Here is a 17901-nt window from a genome sequence, read left to right as displayed (position 1 = left end):
GCTGATGCACTTTCACTTTCAATCTCCATCTGTTTCTGACACGTGAAAATCAAAAGGGTTCAACGTTTACCACAACAAAACAGACAGTGGGACAGCTACTGTATGTAATCTTTTTTTTGCAAAAGCTGCTTGACACTTGAAAATTATTTTGTAATTAGACCTTGGGCTGGGCAATATTTTATGAACAATAATTATTATTTTATAACCTAAACTAAATTATTGCCTTTGCAAACAGCTATTTGCTATGTTTCAAATTCCAATTTGAAAATAATGAATTGTCCACCAACACAGGAGGAAATAAGTCCAGCTTGGGTCTTGAAGTATTCATTTAGGATTATTTTTCAAAATTGATGAATCTTGAATTATCGATTTGTTTGATCAGTAAAATGTCAGAAAATGTTGTTTATAAAACCTGGAAATCATCTAATGTCTTGTTTTGTCCACAAATCAAAAATGTTTTAATGATTTCTTTGTTTAAAGGAGCAAAGAAACCAGAAAATATTCACATGAATACATGAAAACTTCTCCCCAGTATGGCGTATAGTTGCAGGGATCTTTCCTGTGTCTGACCTCCAGGGTCATCTGTCACTCACTCAGCCCCTCTCTAAGACAAACACTTGGACCTGCTTCCTATCTGTCAGCATCTTTCTGTCTCTCTCTCTCTCTCTCTCTCTCTCTCTCTCTCAGGACAAGTGTTTTTCATTCATGGCTAATTAACATCTGATCAGTGTAACATCAGTGCTGTCCCTCCACCACAGGATCCAAGCAGCCCAGGCCAGAAATAGTGGCAAACTGGTGTCCAGGGGGCAGGGGGTTGGAAATTTGAGAACTGTGTGTGTGTGGTGAGTGTTGTGCGTGCTTGTGGATCTCTTTTGTACCATGAGGAGGAGGAGGGGTGGAGAAGGCAGGCTGTTGCTTTAAACAAGAATGTGTTCATTTTAAGGGAGAGGGGGAGGCTCTGAGCTCAATTTGTCTGCCTACTGAAACATTGCTAGAGTATTTCTCATCATTTTAAAAAGGCACCGAGGAGGGTGGGAGAGCGAGAGAGAGAGAGAGAGAGAGAGAGAGAGAGAGAGAGAGAGAGAGAGAGGTGTAGTTGAGAGAGACAGCCTCTTGGAGCTGTGAGGCAGAAGTGATGGATTCAACCCACAGGAAAGTGACAGTCCTCTCCTAACTGGCCACAGGCAAAATACAACCTGCCTCGGACTCTCACCATCTATCAGGAAACTACCTCCACCGTCCAACGAAAGTTAACTCTTGAAACTGTTCCAACTTTTTTCCAAGTGGATTTTGGAACAATCGTCTCAATGTTTGCTGAAGAGTTTCTGCTGCTGCTTTTGGGCTAATAATGAAGGTCTTTCATTAACACTTTTTTTTTAAAGAACAGCCATCTCTGAAGTGACGAAGAGTGAGTAACAGAAAAGGACACTGGGCAGTGTGCAGTTCTCACACTGGGGATGACTCACTACCAGGAGAGGCTTCGATCATCATTGGCAGCGGCACAAGGCAACTGAGGGAGCTTCATCAATTCAAGCCAACACTTATTTCGTAAGCACTGTGCAACTTTTGAATTGTTCTGCATTATTCACTGCTTTATTTCACATGGGACACTGTACATTATCACAATTCCCTGCACGATCTCTCTTGTTCGTAACATTTCTGATGATGGTGGCGCAATCATGTCATTTTGCCATTGAACTCCGAGTAGGATTTTTACTCCTTTTTGTCTCCTCCTAAACTGCTGCACTTTACATAATCGGTGCCTTCGATCTTGAATTAATGAATGAATCAGTTTCCATAGAGCATCCATTATCTGACTCACTGTTTTTGCCAGTGGGCACTGATGACTCAGACAGACTTGGTTGAGGAGAGTTTACTTGGTGCATGAGGATCTGGAGTGCTACGCTAAATGATTCTGAAGGCATAAAATGAGAGCATAGGCTCTCTAGATGATGAGTTTTACCTGCTAGCGGAGCTTCATATACCTAAAATGTCACATTTTAGTTAAGAATTAAAGATAAAGTGGCTTCAGGATGTTCACCTGGGCTCAAGAGATCAGGGAAGCAGGCAAATGAATGTCATCTTTGTTTCTGTTGCCAGCCTTGTGTTTGGATAAGGCAGCTTTGAGGTAGCATGCAGGAACTTATCAGAACAATTTCCAAGACCCCCTGCTTCCCCTGTCTGAGTCAGATCACAAGTGAGGCACAGATGCACCGAGCAGCACGAGAGAGACAGGATGAAACCTAAATTGAAACCAAAAAGCAAAACCGAAGAGTCAAAAGGAATAATGAGCTGGTAGTTGAGATTGATTATGTTCCAAAGTTATGTTAGGCACTTTCAAGAATAACAGGAAAGAATGAGTTCACCCACAAAACTAAAGCAATCAGGCAGATTACCATGAGCAAGTTGAATTTGACTCTGATCCAACACATATTGGGTGTCGAGCAGGACATTAGCAGTTCCCAGTGGAGCTGGCACTAATTTGAACATGCAGTGCAAAGCTGCCCGGCAAAGTGCCCACTTCATTCTGGCTAACTGACAAATTAGGTGCTTTGTAGCAGTGCTGTGATCTCCTGTGGTGGTTGATGACGATGCATTCAACCAAAAAAGTAGGACCACTGGGAATGAAGTGGGTCAGCTGGTCCAGTATGTCTTAAAGGTGCGGCGGGGATAAGGGGAGGAATGGCTGTGTGTCTGGAGGCACTCTCTCACTGCCACCACCACGACTGACTCTCCCTGTGTGTGTGTGTGTGTGTGTGTGTGTGTGTGTGTGTGTGTGTGTGTGTGTGTGTGTGTGTGTGTGTGTGTGTGTGTGTGTGTGTGTGTGTACGGCAGCTGAGTCTAATGAGGTGACGGAGAATGTGAGGAATGCCATGCCCATGCTGAAATGAGAGGGGCTGGGGAACAAGACATCAGAAAGCCTGAGCCAGGCTGCCCACCTTTTTTAATTAATACGACCCGAGCACTGAACACTGGCCAGAGACGTTCTGACCGACCTGCTGCACCTGCCGACCACATCCAGCCCAAACCAGAACACAGACTTGCCACCTGAAGACAATAAAACCAAAATATTCAGGCGTGTGAAGAAAGTACGCAAGAGGAGCTGTCAATCAACGAGAAAGGCTGTACTTTCATTATTTGTCTCCCGACCTCAGAGGTTTAAGAATTTTACACTCAGTGCATATAGAGATTTTAAAAAGAAGGAATCAACTTTGTCTTCCTAAATTTAATTAAATGTAATTTTGACTCATTCAGGAGCTGGGGCAGTACAAATATTACATATTTTTCACAAACACTATTCCTGTGAGATTTAAAGGTGCATTATGTAATAAATCTAAAGCAACTGGCTGTAAAAAAAAAATCCTCCTAATATGTTAGACTGAGGAATAATGTTCATATAACAAACTGAACTCACCAACAACAACAGTACAGTCAAAATATTTGCATTAAAAAAAATATTTTGCAGACTGCAAATCATGATTATGTTTTGAAATCCTGTTTTTTGCATGTGGCGCCACCTACCGCCGTCTACCAATCATTGCAGTCAGTAAAGTCTCAGTTGCCGAGCAACCACGGGTTGCCAGTTACGTCAGAAAACGAAACCTTAAAGACCTCTGTATTTTGAATTTGAATGTAGTAACCGTTTTTGGCCACATTCTTACATATGGCAACTTTAAATTGACATTATTTCCTTTCCCGTTTAATACCATGAGGATAATAGAGTGCAGTGTTTCAGCAGTGATGCGCTGTAGCAATGAGGATGCAATGCAGGTGTGGCTCATATTCATGCAAGTCAAAGGAGTTTCAGACTAAATGGCCTCAGCACTATTGTAGATAGGGTGACAAAAAAAAATAGTATTTTGGATAATTATTTGCTTTTGACATTCATCTGCAGAAATGAAAAGTCAGAATAATGAAAATTATTATTCAACAGTGCTGCCTGTAAAGCAACCTAAATAAAATTATGTGCTATTGATGAAGCAACGTTTCCATAGCAACTAAAAAAAACATACAGTTCACATCTGTGGTCAAGTGAAAACTGGGTATTAGCATTGAATGGGTACATGTTAGCAGGGTTAACCTTCACTTTGTCAGGAAACAATACGACTTTTCATTGTCTTGAGAAGCTTCTTGTCTCTCACACACTCTGCTATTCCCTGTTGTTTACATAGAACACAGAATGAGGAGAGGGCTGGGAGAATGTGATGGTGGGTGTCGTCATGTCCACAAGGTGTGTGTGTTGGGAGTGACAGTAATAGGAAGCACATTGCCATTAATGATCATGTGTCCTTTTAGGAACAGTGCTCAATAACAAGCATGGTTGTGTGTGAATACAGGGGAAACAGAGCGTGTGTAGTAAGTTGTGCAGACAATAGTTTTGAAGTAATCAACAACACGCTCACCTGTATGAACGACTTTTTAAATTCCATTAATGCAGGAAATATTAAATATTCTTATTATATTTTTATTTTTTTTACATTGAGAAGCTTCCACAAAAAGGTGCTAAAAAAACCGTAGCACCTTTTTTTAGCCTTAGCACAACAGCAGCTCGTTAAAGTGAACTGATGTGAGGACAATGATGAGCTGTGGGGGCTGTAAACAGTGAGGACGGAGGAGGAGGCGTCCATCTGTTGTTCCCTCTGGCAGACAGTGGATGGGTTAATAACAGGCTGTCTATGTTGGGGCAGATGGGACTCTCTCCGGTCCCTGGGAGACTGAGCCCAACAAGTGTTGTTATTTAAACACACACATTTGACCAAAAAGCCAAAAATGCTCTTTTACAGACGAGCACATGCAGAGTGCACACACACACACACACACACACACCAACACATTTCATTACAGGCTGCAAACGTTTTCCCCCTCAGCTTTGAAGTGTGGTGAAGCCTAAAGCAGGAGATTCCAGGCTAACGACGTCCACCGTGGTGCTCGTCAGCAGCAGGGGGAGACTGCAGTATTTCTCAGAGAGACAGAGCTCATGTTCCAGGGTCAGAAACCACAGGAGCCACCAGCCAAATACAGTCATCAGCACATTACAAAGGAAAGCCTGCTTGATAGATAGCATCAGTCATTTCATTGAGTGTGAAAACTATGACATAATTTGCATCAATCAGCATTTGCTGAGGTGATGTCATACATGGCTTTGTTAGCGTTTTATATTCCAGTACATGGCTCAGATACTGCTTTGAGGACACTGGTATAAGAGTCTGACTTTTTCTACTGCTACAAATGCATATTTAGGTGTTTTAGGGTAGAGTGTGCTCCAATAGGATGAAGTGTTTACACATTGTGTTCAGATAAAGCCAAGGGACAAGGAGTGTACTGCCTTTCTCTTCTCCATATCTCAAACCGAATGTTCTGGCAGAACGCCTGAACAAAAACATCTCAGCTCTGTTTCGCCCAGTTTGTTTCTGGACATCATGTGGTATCGTCTCTATCACAACCAGATAAAGAATGACAAACGTGTGAGGAAAGCTGCTCTAAGATGTGCACATTTTCAAAAAATATCGAGCCAATAAGGCCTCGCTGTGATTAGACGGGCTGCTCCTCACTCGCAGAGGTCCTCTCTGTAATCTAATACGCAGCAGGTTCCAGAAGCGGTGCCCCAAGAGTTCAAGACGGTGTTAACCCTACACAGGAGTTACATTCTCCTCAGCAACGAGCGGCATCACCTTCACTTCTAATAACGTCAGCTTCAAAAATGCATTCACTTATTTTTCTTCTTAACTTGTCTACACTAATCATTCAGTTAAGCATCACACTTATTTTAGACAAGGAGAAAAGAGACGGCAAGACAGAATATGATCAAACCAATAGCATATCGAAGATTTACTCCGAATCTAACATGTTTAAATTATGATTAAAAACCATTCAGTGCAACGTATTTCCCCCCCGTTTTTGCTCAGAGCTATTGGCAAGACAAGTGCAATGCAATCAATATTCAAATCAGATCCATGAATAGAATCATCTGCTTGTGATTCAGATTTTCCATTAGCAAAGATGTCTGGTTCCTGCTGAAGGAGCAGACAGCCATGTTTCTTTGTGGACAAGGACAAGCAGTGGAGCATTTGCCTCACGAGAACCTGAGCCAACACAGCAAAATTAGCTTAACACCCTCCCCTTTCAGCAGTAGAAATGACTCAAGAGATCTTATTAAAAAAAGTCAAAGGGTGAAGGCATAGGATTAGAACTTTCAAAAAGCATTTACTGCATGTGTTGGATAGAAGAACAGAATAAAGGACAGATGAATGCAATTAAATACAGTTTCTATATGCTATTGTATATCAGCCACTGAGGCACAGTGATTTCCTTTTAGCCATTGACTCCACCGATGCCCTGTCAAAATGAAAGAAACTCAATCCCTATGAGCTATGAATCCTAGGAAAAGGTTGTGTAATAATGCTTAGTCCTAATAATGAGCATTCACTATTCATATTAAAGTTTTTCATGACAGCAAAATCATGTTCTCATTTTCCTCTCCATTCCCCTCAGGCTTTTGTGAGCTGGACACAAACTCATGGAGTCCCCTTGGATGGTCCTGCTGGGGCTCCTTGTTTATGGACTAGCTTGTGGCGTCCTTCAGATTCAGGGGAGTCCATCGGAGAGCAGCCATGGCAGGGAGAGGACCCAAGTATTTGAGAGCAGCGAAGATGATTTAGAGAGAGAGTTTCTCTATGCTGGGAGGAGCAAGCGAGCTTCCGCTGACCAGCAGCAGGACAAATGCTCCTATACTTTCATTGTGCCTCAACAAAAAGTGACTGGAGCCATCTGCGTCAACTCCAAGGAGCCCGAGGCTATGCCGGAGAATCGGGTCAACAAACAGGAGTTGGAACTTCTAAACGTGGAACTACAGAAACAAAAGAGGCAGATCGAGACGCTGCAGCAGTTGGTTGAGGTGGACGGAGGAATAGTCAATGAGGTCAAGCTTCTGAGAAAGGAAAGTCGAAACATGAACTCCAGAGTCACTCAGCTGTACATGCAGCTGCTCCACGAAATCATCAGAAAGAGAGACAATGCACTAGAACTGGCCCAGATGGAAAACAAGATCTTAAACCAAACGTCTGAGATGCAACATCTCACCAGTCGATATAAAGATCTTGACCACAAGTACCAGCACTTGGCTTCTTTGGCCACTAACCAATCCACTCTCATTGCCCTTTTGGAGGAACAGTGCCAGACTCGCCCTACACCTCGCCGTGCGCCTGTGCCACAGCCGAGGCCCCAACCACCACCTCCACCATCACCACCTCTCAGTAAGCCTTATCAGCCACCTGTGCTTCCACGCATTACCAACCCGATCAGCAATGAGATCCAGAGTGACCAGAAGTCCCCACCTCTTCCAACGATGCCCACAGGCACACACAGCCCGTCCACCACTGACAAGCCCTCTGGTGAGTCAAATCAAGTTCAATATGAGCCTTTATATCTTCTCACCGAACAAACCAGTTGCCATTGCCAAACAAAGGGTTGTGTGTCTGCGCTAACAACTGTGAAGCTCTCAATCATTAATCACAAGACAACACCAAGCACCCATTCTTCTGAGGCGCTTTCCCACATATTCCCTGAGCAAAAGCTCTACGTGAGAACAGAAATTCTCTTGTCCACCGGCTTTTGAGATGCATATTATCTAATTGCCATGTTCAACCCCGCACACAAAGCACATTAGCAGAGTAAACAACATAAACAGATAGCTGCATCCAAGCTCATGGGGCACTTGAACATAAGCTTTATATTAAAGCCTTGAAAGGCCGTTTTGTGGCTCCACTTAATGGTCTAATTGCTGTGTTTTTCCTTTCAGAATTTTTTTTATTTTAAAATACTGGAAAAAAAGAAAAAGACACTACTGGGAGCTTTTTCCATTGACATGTTGTGTTACTGCCTGCCATTTCCACTAGGCTGCATGTGAATGATAGCTTTTGTGTGGAATATTTGAACGGAGGCAATTTCCTCCATGCAGCCATGCAGCGAACACCCCGAATGTTACATAAAACATTTGCATGAAACAGAGCGCCACACACAATACAGGGATAGAGGGCAGAAGAGAAAAAACCTGAAGGAGGAACACAGAGAGGCAGAGTCAGTGAAAGAGGGGAGGGGAAATGTCGGAAACACAAAGAGATACCGGCGGCCAGTGATGTCATTTGTTCCACCAAGCAAGAATCAGTCAAATGTTCCACCAAAGCATCAGGCTTTATCAGGCAGAGCAGAGAAGGGCAAAGCAGGGCAGCTCCCTGGCTTGTATCTGCTCAACAGAGACATTCCTGAGAGTAAATGGATGGCAGAGGGTGGGCCAAGAGACGGATAATTCACTTTGATTTCATAAAAAACAAAATCCGCCTTGCTATTCAGACCTCTGGTCGCTCATTTACTGCAACCCTTTGTACGACTCCCCTATTCACTTTTTTTCTCGTTTGCGTCTGTTATATAGTAAACACCGTGTAATCCGCGCCAGCTGGCAAACTAACACAAGTGTGACATCTTTAGATTTTAAACACCGTCACAGCCAATTGAAGCAGCGGAGCCAGTCGCACCACGAGTGTTTTTCCACATGTACTGGGGTTTGGAATGAAATCATAATGACGGAAGGCAATTATGCTTCACTATAAATTCCAGTGAACCTCTCCTGACCCTGCACACGATCTAACAGTGAGAATACATATTTATCAATAATGTGCTGTTAACAAAGGTAAGTTCCGGAAATCCTCTATGTGTAACGCGAGCCCTTAGGGCAGGTCTCTTCAACCACTGGCCCGCGGGACGGACACAGCCTTTTAAGTTTTCCTACGGCCCACAAACTCTCTGTAAATGAAGCCGATTTTATGATAAAAATCAGAAGAGCAACCGAGTCTCAACGGCTCTCATCCGATTTGGGTACGTCTGTACGTCAGTTCCTCAGCGAATGGACATTTCCCCACCCTCCATACACAAACCTATGCCCCTTTCATCCAGAAACAAAGTACTATAGCATCATTTCAGCAGTTAAGTGATGTCATGTTGATCACAAAACAAAATACCACATGTTAACTTTTGCTTCTTGAATGTCCAACTCAAGCGAACAGGCCGCTTTCTGGATTTGATAATAATGTCAAATTTAAGTGAAAAAAATATGATATATGTCTGGCTTATTTGATTCATTGCTAAAATTGCTATAGAACTTTTATATTTTGCGACAAAATTTAATTTAATGTTCTGTGTGGCCCTTAAAACACCAGCTTTTTTTTTTTCCTGTTTTGGCCTTCTGGGATATGTTTCCATCCAAAACAGAGTTTGTATGATTCAAAATAAATTGAAAGTAACCAAAATAATAATCCTGCAGCGTAAAGCACCACAGAAGAACAAACGTTTTTGCTCCCGTTTCAACAGGATTCCCTCTGCCATCACGCCTGTGTTTCTTTTGGCTGTGCAGCCGGCAGCCATTTCCCTTATGAGAGGAGCGGCCAAAGTCAATTTCTACTGTTGAAATGAAACCCTCTGATGAGAACTGGGGTTCCCTACATGGCAGAGCATAACAGCTCTTTGTGTCACTGGCTTCTGTTTTTTTTTTTCTACTTCTAAGTTTTGATTTGCTGTGGTCAGCAAATGGATTAAACTATTTCCAAAACCCACTGTTTGGTTGAAAGCCTATTTTCCCTTTATTTGGGATGATGTGTGTGTGACATGACACATGCAGTTGGTAGACTGTAATAGAGGTGTGATGTGAAATAGCTCTACCTGCAGTTGTGGGAGTAGAGCGGTTCTGTCTTCTTGTATTACAACTCAATATTTTGTACATTTTGCTTTGCGCTTCTGTCTCAGATCAAGACATGTGAATGCAACGATGTGCTTTCTCTCGCTTAAAGGTCCATTTAAAGATTGTCTGCATGCTCTGGAGGACGGCCACACTGCCAGCGGCATGTACCTGGTGAAGCCAGCGAATGCCAACCGGCTGATGCAGGTGTGGTGTGACCAGAGACATGACCCAGGAGGCTGGACCGTGATCCAAAGGAGGGTGGACGGCTCTGTCAATTTTTTCAGGAACTGGGAGACATACAAGGTGCGACAACATAACATTATAGAAGACGGTTGCTTAGAGACTAACCGGACAAGGCGGTTACTAAGCAACTGATATCGTACATGTTGTCACTTCCACAGCAATTATGAAGCCGTGAATTTCGAATCAGTTAGTCTTTGCAAAATTACTTTACACCAAAATAGTGCAGATTGTGCAGACCTAAAGTATGGAGCCCCCGAAGTGACATGAGAAACAACATTTACACCTTACACCAAAATAGTGCAGATAAGCAGGAGGGTTGTGTCAGGGAGGGCATAGAGAGGGAGAAGGCAAAAGAAATCGCAATATTGGACTTAAATGTCATAGTTGTTGGTTCTGGTGGAAAAAGAAACCAACTCGCACAGGGGGAAAAAGCAGTTCATTGGTAATCTGTTGTTCACAGGCCAAAACTTTAACAAGGGTCCTGATTAAATCTTAGCTGAGGGCAACAATGGAGATATTTCCATGATTTCTAGAAAAAAAAAAAAAAACTTTAAACCACATGAGATCTGAAATAGCATGTGTAAACACATCCAATGGGGTGTTTCCATGACTCAGAGCATGTGTAGCGTACTGGAGACCACAAACAGAACAAAGCGGGGTCAAATTACTGCATACACTCTCCGGCTGTGTTTTTAATAAACAAAATAATAATATAAATGTGGATGCTCAACACAAGCTGTAAACTACACTCAGTGGGTCCATTTATAATAATAGTGCTCCTTCACAATTAACAACCCCACAGAGGAGCCTAATTACCTCCAGAGAACGAGCACTGACACTAAATTATCCACACATTTGAAATAACTGCATGGGGCAAAGCTTTTCAGTGACGACTCAAGGATGATTTCGTAACGGTTCTGAATCTGCGATTCACAGCAAGGCTTTGGCAACATCGATGGAGAATACTGGCTGGGCCTGGAGAACATCTACTGGCTCACCAACCAGGCCAACTACAAACTGCTCGTCACGCTGGAGGACTGGTCCGGCAGGAAGGTGTTTGCAGAGTATGCCAGCTTCAGAGTGGAGCCTGAGGCAGACTTCTACAAGTTAAGGGTGGGCCGTTACCACGGCAACGCGGGCGACTCTCTGACCTGGCACAACGGCAAACAGTTCACGACGCTAGACAGAGACCACGATGCTTATACAGGTAAAAAAAAAAAAAAGCTCAATGACTGATAATTATGGGAATGATTACAATGCCTTTCCTAACTGTTTGATTTATGTATATTTATGTTTTGTAGGTAATTGTGCCCACTACCAGAAGGGAGGCTGGTGGTACAACTCTTGTGCTCATTCCAATTTGAACGGTGTTTGGTACAGAGGAGGACACTACCGCAGCAGGTACCAAGACGGAGTCTACTGGGCGGAGTTCAGAGGAGGAGCCTACTCACTCAAGAAAGTGATCATGATGATCCGTCCAAACCCAAACACCTTCCACTAAGCATCCTCTGAACAGACACTGTACTGTATCTCTCACTAAAAACAACAACAACAACAACAGCAGCAACATGGCAGCACCGAAACATCTATGCAAACACGATCTCCTTTGTTTTTTTACGAGGCACCAGACGAAGCCAAGCGACAAAGACGGATCCTGTTCAAAGTGCAATATCAAACCATCACACTGACATTCTGGTACCTTAGTGATGCTCGGGTCAGGGATTTTTTAGAACCGACACCCACCTGACCTGTTATGAATGCCAAACTCAACCCATCAAGCCTGAAAATGGATGTAAATTACAACCCAAACACACTACACACACAATTTATCAATCCTTCATTTAATGATCTTATTATAGGAGGTCTCACTTTGAGCGCTGTCCATAGCATTGATATAGCTCTTCCCACATCCCAGCCAGAGATGTACAGTAGGAAGAGTTAAATATACTGACAAAATAAACAGAAACAAACTTGTGTTTTTAATTGAACAAGAACAAAAACACTAACACTCACAATAGAAAGGATCACAAAAAAATCCTGACTTATGAAGTTTTACCTTTTTGTCTTAAAGGTCCCATATTATGCAAAATCCACTTTTTAATAATTTAAATCAGAAAAGATGATGACTCACTCATGTTTTTGTGGTCCTCCTCAGTCTAAGTACAGGAGATGAAACACACGATGTTGACTTCCGCGCTCACTGGGACGTCACAATGCGCTAAATTCCTGGAATTGTTGTCTCGCAGAGCTTCGCTTTGTCCCTAAAACACGCGAGAGTGCTGGCGAGGGCAACGGCATCTGAAACACAGGAAGTCTGCTAAAAGTTCTATTCTTGGCTCCACAGTGCAGCACAGAGTTCTACACAAACTTCCAGCCTCAGAGGATTTATCTGTCCAGTGGATACATGTTGTATGACGGCAATGTGCCTGCTAGAGCCTGCAAATGATCACTTTTCCAAATGTTTCCACTTTTCCCAGTAGCCTCTGTGGCTGATGTCATTTCCTGTCCCTTAAGTTTTGTTTTACCTTTTTTTTTTTTAAGGTGGACCTAAAGTATGGAGCCCCCGAAGTGACATGAGAAAAAAAAAAATTACGAGAAAAAAAAAAATATTGAAATCTCGAATTTCAAAGTCGAGATCTCGAGTTTCCAAAAATTCTTTTTTTTTTCTCATGTCACTTCGGGGACTCTGTACTAAAGAGATACTACTAAACTGAGTGTTCTGAACAGGGCTGTTTTGACAGGGTGATTGAACTGCTGTGGTGCTTAATCTTCAAGGTATTCTGACCAAAGCATGTCACAGACATGTTCATTAGGACACCAGGGGACGAGGCTAACTTGGAGAAATAGGGTATAATATGGGACCCTTAAGCCTTGTGTTAAACTTCATTGTGAAAGAAATAAAGAAAACATCTGGTGTGTGCTGGCGAGTGAGAGAGAGAGAGAGGGGGGGGGAGGTATGGAGGGATTTTTGCTGTCTTCTGACTGACCGATCCAAACCCGCTGTATTTTCTATAAGCCCACCAGTCCAATCGACTGGCGCATCACTACGGTACCTTCTGACGATTGAACGTGCACAGCGTCGTCCAGTTGCTCTGACGTACGACTCGGTAAAGACGTGTGCTATTGCTCTGTTGCTCAGGAGTCTTTTTCTTTGAATACACTGTCAATGAAACGACACAAACCTGCTCTTGTGACAGTGGTTTTATTTCATCTGAGTGAGAAATACAATGTGAACCTGATCCGACACGAAAAGACAGATTAGTTAAGCAGCTTTGATAGGAAAACACTTTTGCATACATATATTCTACCTCTGTCTGTCTCTCCACACACACACAGATAGAATGTATGTATGCAAAAGTGTTTTTGTTTTTTGCTTTTTTTTTGCCACGAGCAGCAAAAGAGGTCGACACAGGAAAAGTATCCGGTGACTTTCTTCCCCATTCTTCAAATGTAACTGATAGGGAGAGGATGATGATTTGTTGTAGAAATACATGGTTAATAGTCAGGATTTTACTCACAATAAAAATATACTGTAAAAACATGGCCATTTAAAAACATACCATAAAGTCAAAGTGCTGACACCACTAAATCATTAAAATATTAGTCAGTTTACATACTTTTTCTTTGTAATACTTGTTCTGAAATCTCAAATGTAACAGGTATTCAGCGATTTGCTTGTATAAACCAAGCACTGTATTTACTGTATAAATCTAGCGGTTTGTTGATACAGACCCAAACTTTGCGTTTGTACATAAGATATTTGTAATATAAAGGTATTAAAACTTGTTTGCAATAAAATATGTACAGCTTGTGTGCTTTTCCTCTTTGTACCTAAAAATAAAAACCAACTAGTCGCCAAAACAGCTTCCATCGGAGTAATTTAAACATTTGAAATGTTTCTTACAGCTGAAACACAGTAAATCCTGTCTTAAAGCTACCATTATTTGATATAAATGACACTTATAAAGCACCAAAAGGGCTAAAGTTGAGTTCCAAAAAGACATAAATGAAGTGGAGGTTTCAAGGAGGTTTCACGACAGCTGCGAGCAAAGATCATGGGATCCGGTCTAAACGGTGACAGAGGAGACTACTCATGGATCAACACGCACACTGATGAGGTGACTGAAGAAGTGCTGTAGTCTTGCCTGGTGGTGTTCGGCTTAATCGGCTGCACTTGATAAAACTCTGTTATGCTTTCGTGGGGGTTTGTGATGGAGTGCTGGGAGATATTAACAGACACAAACTATCGCGCACTTGATCTGTACCTGGTGGGAGGAGGACATCTGATGTTTACACTGAGGGATTTTTTAGATTTCTGTGGAAAGTCCGACCCGTCTCCAAATCATACAGGTCAGTCTGCAGGTCAGTGCACGCAGATTATGATCACATGGTCCACTCATTCAACTGAATTACAGAAAAATGTATGAATGCACAAGTTATTTTGCATACAGCCCATTTAATACAATTTATTTAAAGGTGCATTATGTAATGAATCTAAAGCAACTGGCCATATAATCCTCCTAATATGTCACAGAGACTCAGGAATATATCATATAATATAACAAACTGAACTCACCAACAACAACAGTACAGCCAAAATATTTGCATTAAAAAAATATTTTGCAGACTGCAAATCATGTTTATGTTTTGAAATCATGTTTTAGCATATGGCGCCACCTACCGCCGTCTACCAATCACTTCAGTCTGTAGAGTCTCAGCTGCAGAGCAACCACGGGTTGCCAGTTACGTCAGAAAACGAAACCTAAAAGACCTCGGTATTTTGAATTTGAATGTAGTAACCGTTTTTGGCCACATTCTTACATATGGCACCTTTAAATTGATAGTTCAGGTATAAGAGTCACTTTATTACATGCAACAGGATGTTGTTTAGTTATGAATAGCTGCAGCTAATGATATTCATAATCGAGTAATCGCTTGGTCCATAAAATGTTAGAAAATGTAGAGAAATATTTATCAGTGTTTGTCAAACCTGGAAATGATGATGTTCTCAAATGTCTTGTTTTTGTCCACAAATGAAAAATGATTAAGTTTTAATGATTTCTTTGTTTTTATGGCAAGAAGAAACCAGACAATATTTACATTTAAGAAGTTAAAACGATCAGAATTCTTGTTTTAACAATGAAAACAATCAGTTGACGATACATTTAGTAACTGATTATTCAAGTAATTGTTTCAGCTCTAGTTATGAATGGGTCCGTCTGATAAAAACTACATTTCCAAAGTGCTTTTATTATGAAAAACAACATTATGTGTGTGCTACTCCTTTACCAAAATCTGATTAAATAAAAGCATTCCTCAAATACAATCACTAATGTCATGCACAGTGATTGCACATAAAGTCCGAGCTCTGAGGACAGACAAATGAAATGTGACAGGCTTGTAAAACTAATGCATCCAGCAGCCTCCTCCAGTGACAGACGGCAGAATCCACCTCAGATTCACAGCGTGTCAACGACATTTCCACAGACAGCTGGCAAATAAAGCCAAAAGGATTTTACACAACAATAAACCAAGCTCTATTAATGTCAAATATTCAAACAGATTGGAGTCGAGGAAGGTTTTAAAGGTTTAGAGAGGAGTCAAATTCAAGGGGACTATGAATTCCTGTGACTGACATCTTTAAAAGACAAAGTGAAACTGCGTTAAGAGACCAATTATCAGCAGAGCAAAACGTGGCGTGTTCCATTAAATCCCTCAGTCAAAATAAAAGTTAACATACCATGTTAGCATTTTCTGCTGCCAATGTGAAGATGGATGCTCGTGTGACAGAAGCCAAGCGACTACATTAAAGTGACAAACACTGGCTGCTAAAGCTGGCTCGTAAGTCAATGCTAACAAGCGTTTTTTTTTTTCTTTCCCGTTACAGAGGATTTGAACGGGACAAAGGAAGACATTCATCACTGTGCCTGAAGCGCTGGTCAACTTAAAGATGGACGGCTCAGTAAATTGCACTTTGAACCATTTTTGCACTTTGTGTCTTGCAAGAAAGGTCGGCACCTTTTATAGCAACTGCATTTAAAAAAAAAAAAAACGATTTAAATCTGCTTTATGAATTAACGTAATTGTGGTAGCGCAGAGGATGATGTTTCATCGTCTCCATAAACAGAGACGACCGACTCTGGATGCCGCGTACGTCTGAGGACTCGCCGCGATGGAAAACCCTTCAGTGAGGGTGGACTGTGCAGCCCCCACTCCTCGACCAACATGGAAAACCAGGAGCTGACACAGAGCTTACTCAGCACAAAGACGACCGCATTTCCTGAGACTCCAAACCTGAACCTTCAGATTGGCCCGTATTGTTGTTTCAATCGCGTCTGCAAAAGTCCACTTTTCAACGGAAATCATTTTTTAAACTTAACCTGTGCTCTCACACAAGGTTTCCACACCATGGATCTCAGTGGGGAATTTATCCACAAGATTCCACTGTGAGCAAATTATGTAGACACCCACAAATGAACTGTACATGCTACACACGTCACACTAGAATCTGTTTATTTTTAAAAGCTATGCCAAATTATTACTGAATTAAAGGGACACTGTGTAGTATTTATGGTTTTATATGACCCAAAATCCACTTTTTTATACATATTATGTGCTCCTGCATTGTCTAGTCGCTGTATAATAGTTTTTGTTTCATTTTCGTAGTGTTTCAAAAAGTCATGTAAAATAACATGGTCGCAGGCTGATGTTGCATTGCCACTGTTAGCAGCGAGACGCCATGTTTCTACCGGAGCCTGTAAGGACAAACCCGAGAGAACAAATCAAGCGTCGCTTTACATGTAGGGGTACAAGTCCCGAGCGGATCTTTTTACGCGTTTAGAATGGAGAACCACGCGTATTTTACAGCGGATAAAGGAACACCAGCACCTGACAGTACGCCCGCACCACGGAGAAAAACAACGAGGACGACATTTGACCGACTGAGGATACAGTAGCGCTCAGGGAAGGGAGGGGGTGAGCAGAGGAGCAGTTCGTTGTTGTAAATTTCAGCCTCTCCTCTAGATGTCACTATAAACTACTTACTTCACCTTTAAGAGAGATAGTTTAGGCTTTAAAAACATATCGACAACAAACCTAAACAAATCTTTAGATAACGATGTGAATACCTGTGTCAATGTTTTAATGAGAAAAGTATTCCCTGAATGTTCCACTGATAATGAAACATAAATATTAGAGCTTTAACTAACAATAATTCCTTCAGGTTCAATAGGATCCTTGCACATTTATATTTAATCTGTCAATTATTTTATTGCTTAATCGAGTAATCGTTTGGTCCATTAAATGAAAGAAAAATGTGGATCAGTGTTTCTAAAATGTCTGAAATGATTCAGTTGAATTTTCCTTTTTCATTCCACGAAGCAACAAAAATCACAAACTATTCAAATTCAAGAAGCTTAAAAAACTTGTGTTAATTATCAAACAACAACAACAACAACAAAAAACACTCAAACCAATTAATCAGTTATCAAAATAGTTTAGCAATGGATTAATCATTGCAGCCCTGCAGATTATGATGAATGACAATGGAACTGTGTTGGATTCAAATACAATAACAGAAACCTTTTAACAGCAAAGTCATCAAAACACCATTTTAATGCCAATAGTAACCAAGAAATCAGAAGCATCTCTCTGTCATCTTCAGTGTCAGCGCTCCATGTTTCCATCATAAATCACTGCTGATGGTTTAAACAACACTGATGTCTGGATAACTCGTGTCTAAATCTTATGAAATCCAATAACAGCGACTTGATCACCGTTAAGACCAGGAAACACAAATCAGTCAGATTAAAGTCACGGATCCAAACTGCTGCAAGATTATTTAAATGCACATGGTTATTATTAAGAAATGCTTCAAAATAGAAACACATAATGTGGTCAACCTTCCCTTGGGGAGAATAGTCACTTCA

The 17901-nt window shown here is 41.6% G+C and overlaps 1 protein-coding gene across 1 annotated transcript; it reads left to right on the top strand.

Moving 5' to 3' along the window:
- Positions 1–1140: 1140 nt before the first annotated feature.
- On the top strand, positions 1141–12532 carry angptl2b (angiopoietin-like 2b). The gene is made up of 5 exons (XM_083902719.1): positions 1141–1548; positions 6493–7391; positions 9840–10033; positions 10910–11180; positions 11275–12532. The coding sequence occupies exons 2-5, from the start codon at positions 6518–6520 to the stop codon at positions 11472–11474; spliced, it is 1539 nt and encodes a 512-aa protein (XP_083758845.1). The 5' UTR covers positions 1141–1548; positions 6493–6517; the 3' UTR covers positions 11475–12532.
- Positions 12533–17901: the final 5369 nt, after the last annotated feature.

The sequence above is a fragment of the Microchirus variegatus genome, assembly GCF_963457635.1.
Source record: "Microchirus variegatus genome assembly, chromosome: 16".
NCBI lineage: Eukaryota > Metazoa > Chordata > Actinopteri > Pleuronectiformes > Soleidae > Microchirus > Microchirus variegatus.
Note: the sequence above shows the minus strand (reverse complement) of the source record. Positions and strands in the feature narration are given on the sequence as shown.

Bases quoted from the DNA above. Each gene is read 5' to 3' on its own strand.
- angptl2b (XM_083902719.1), top strand. From the start codon at position 6,518: ATGGAGTCCCCTTGGATGGTCCTGCTGGGGCTCCTTGTTTATGGACTA. The intron at 7,392-9,839 runs GTGAGTCAAATC...TCTCGCTTAAAG, and splicing joins CACCACTGACAAGCCCTCTG to GTCCATTTAAAGATTGTCTG. The intron at 11,181-11,274 runs GTAAAAAAAAAA...TATGTTTTGTAG, and splicing joins AGACCACGATGCTTATACAG to GTAATTGTGCCCACTACCAG.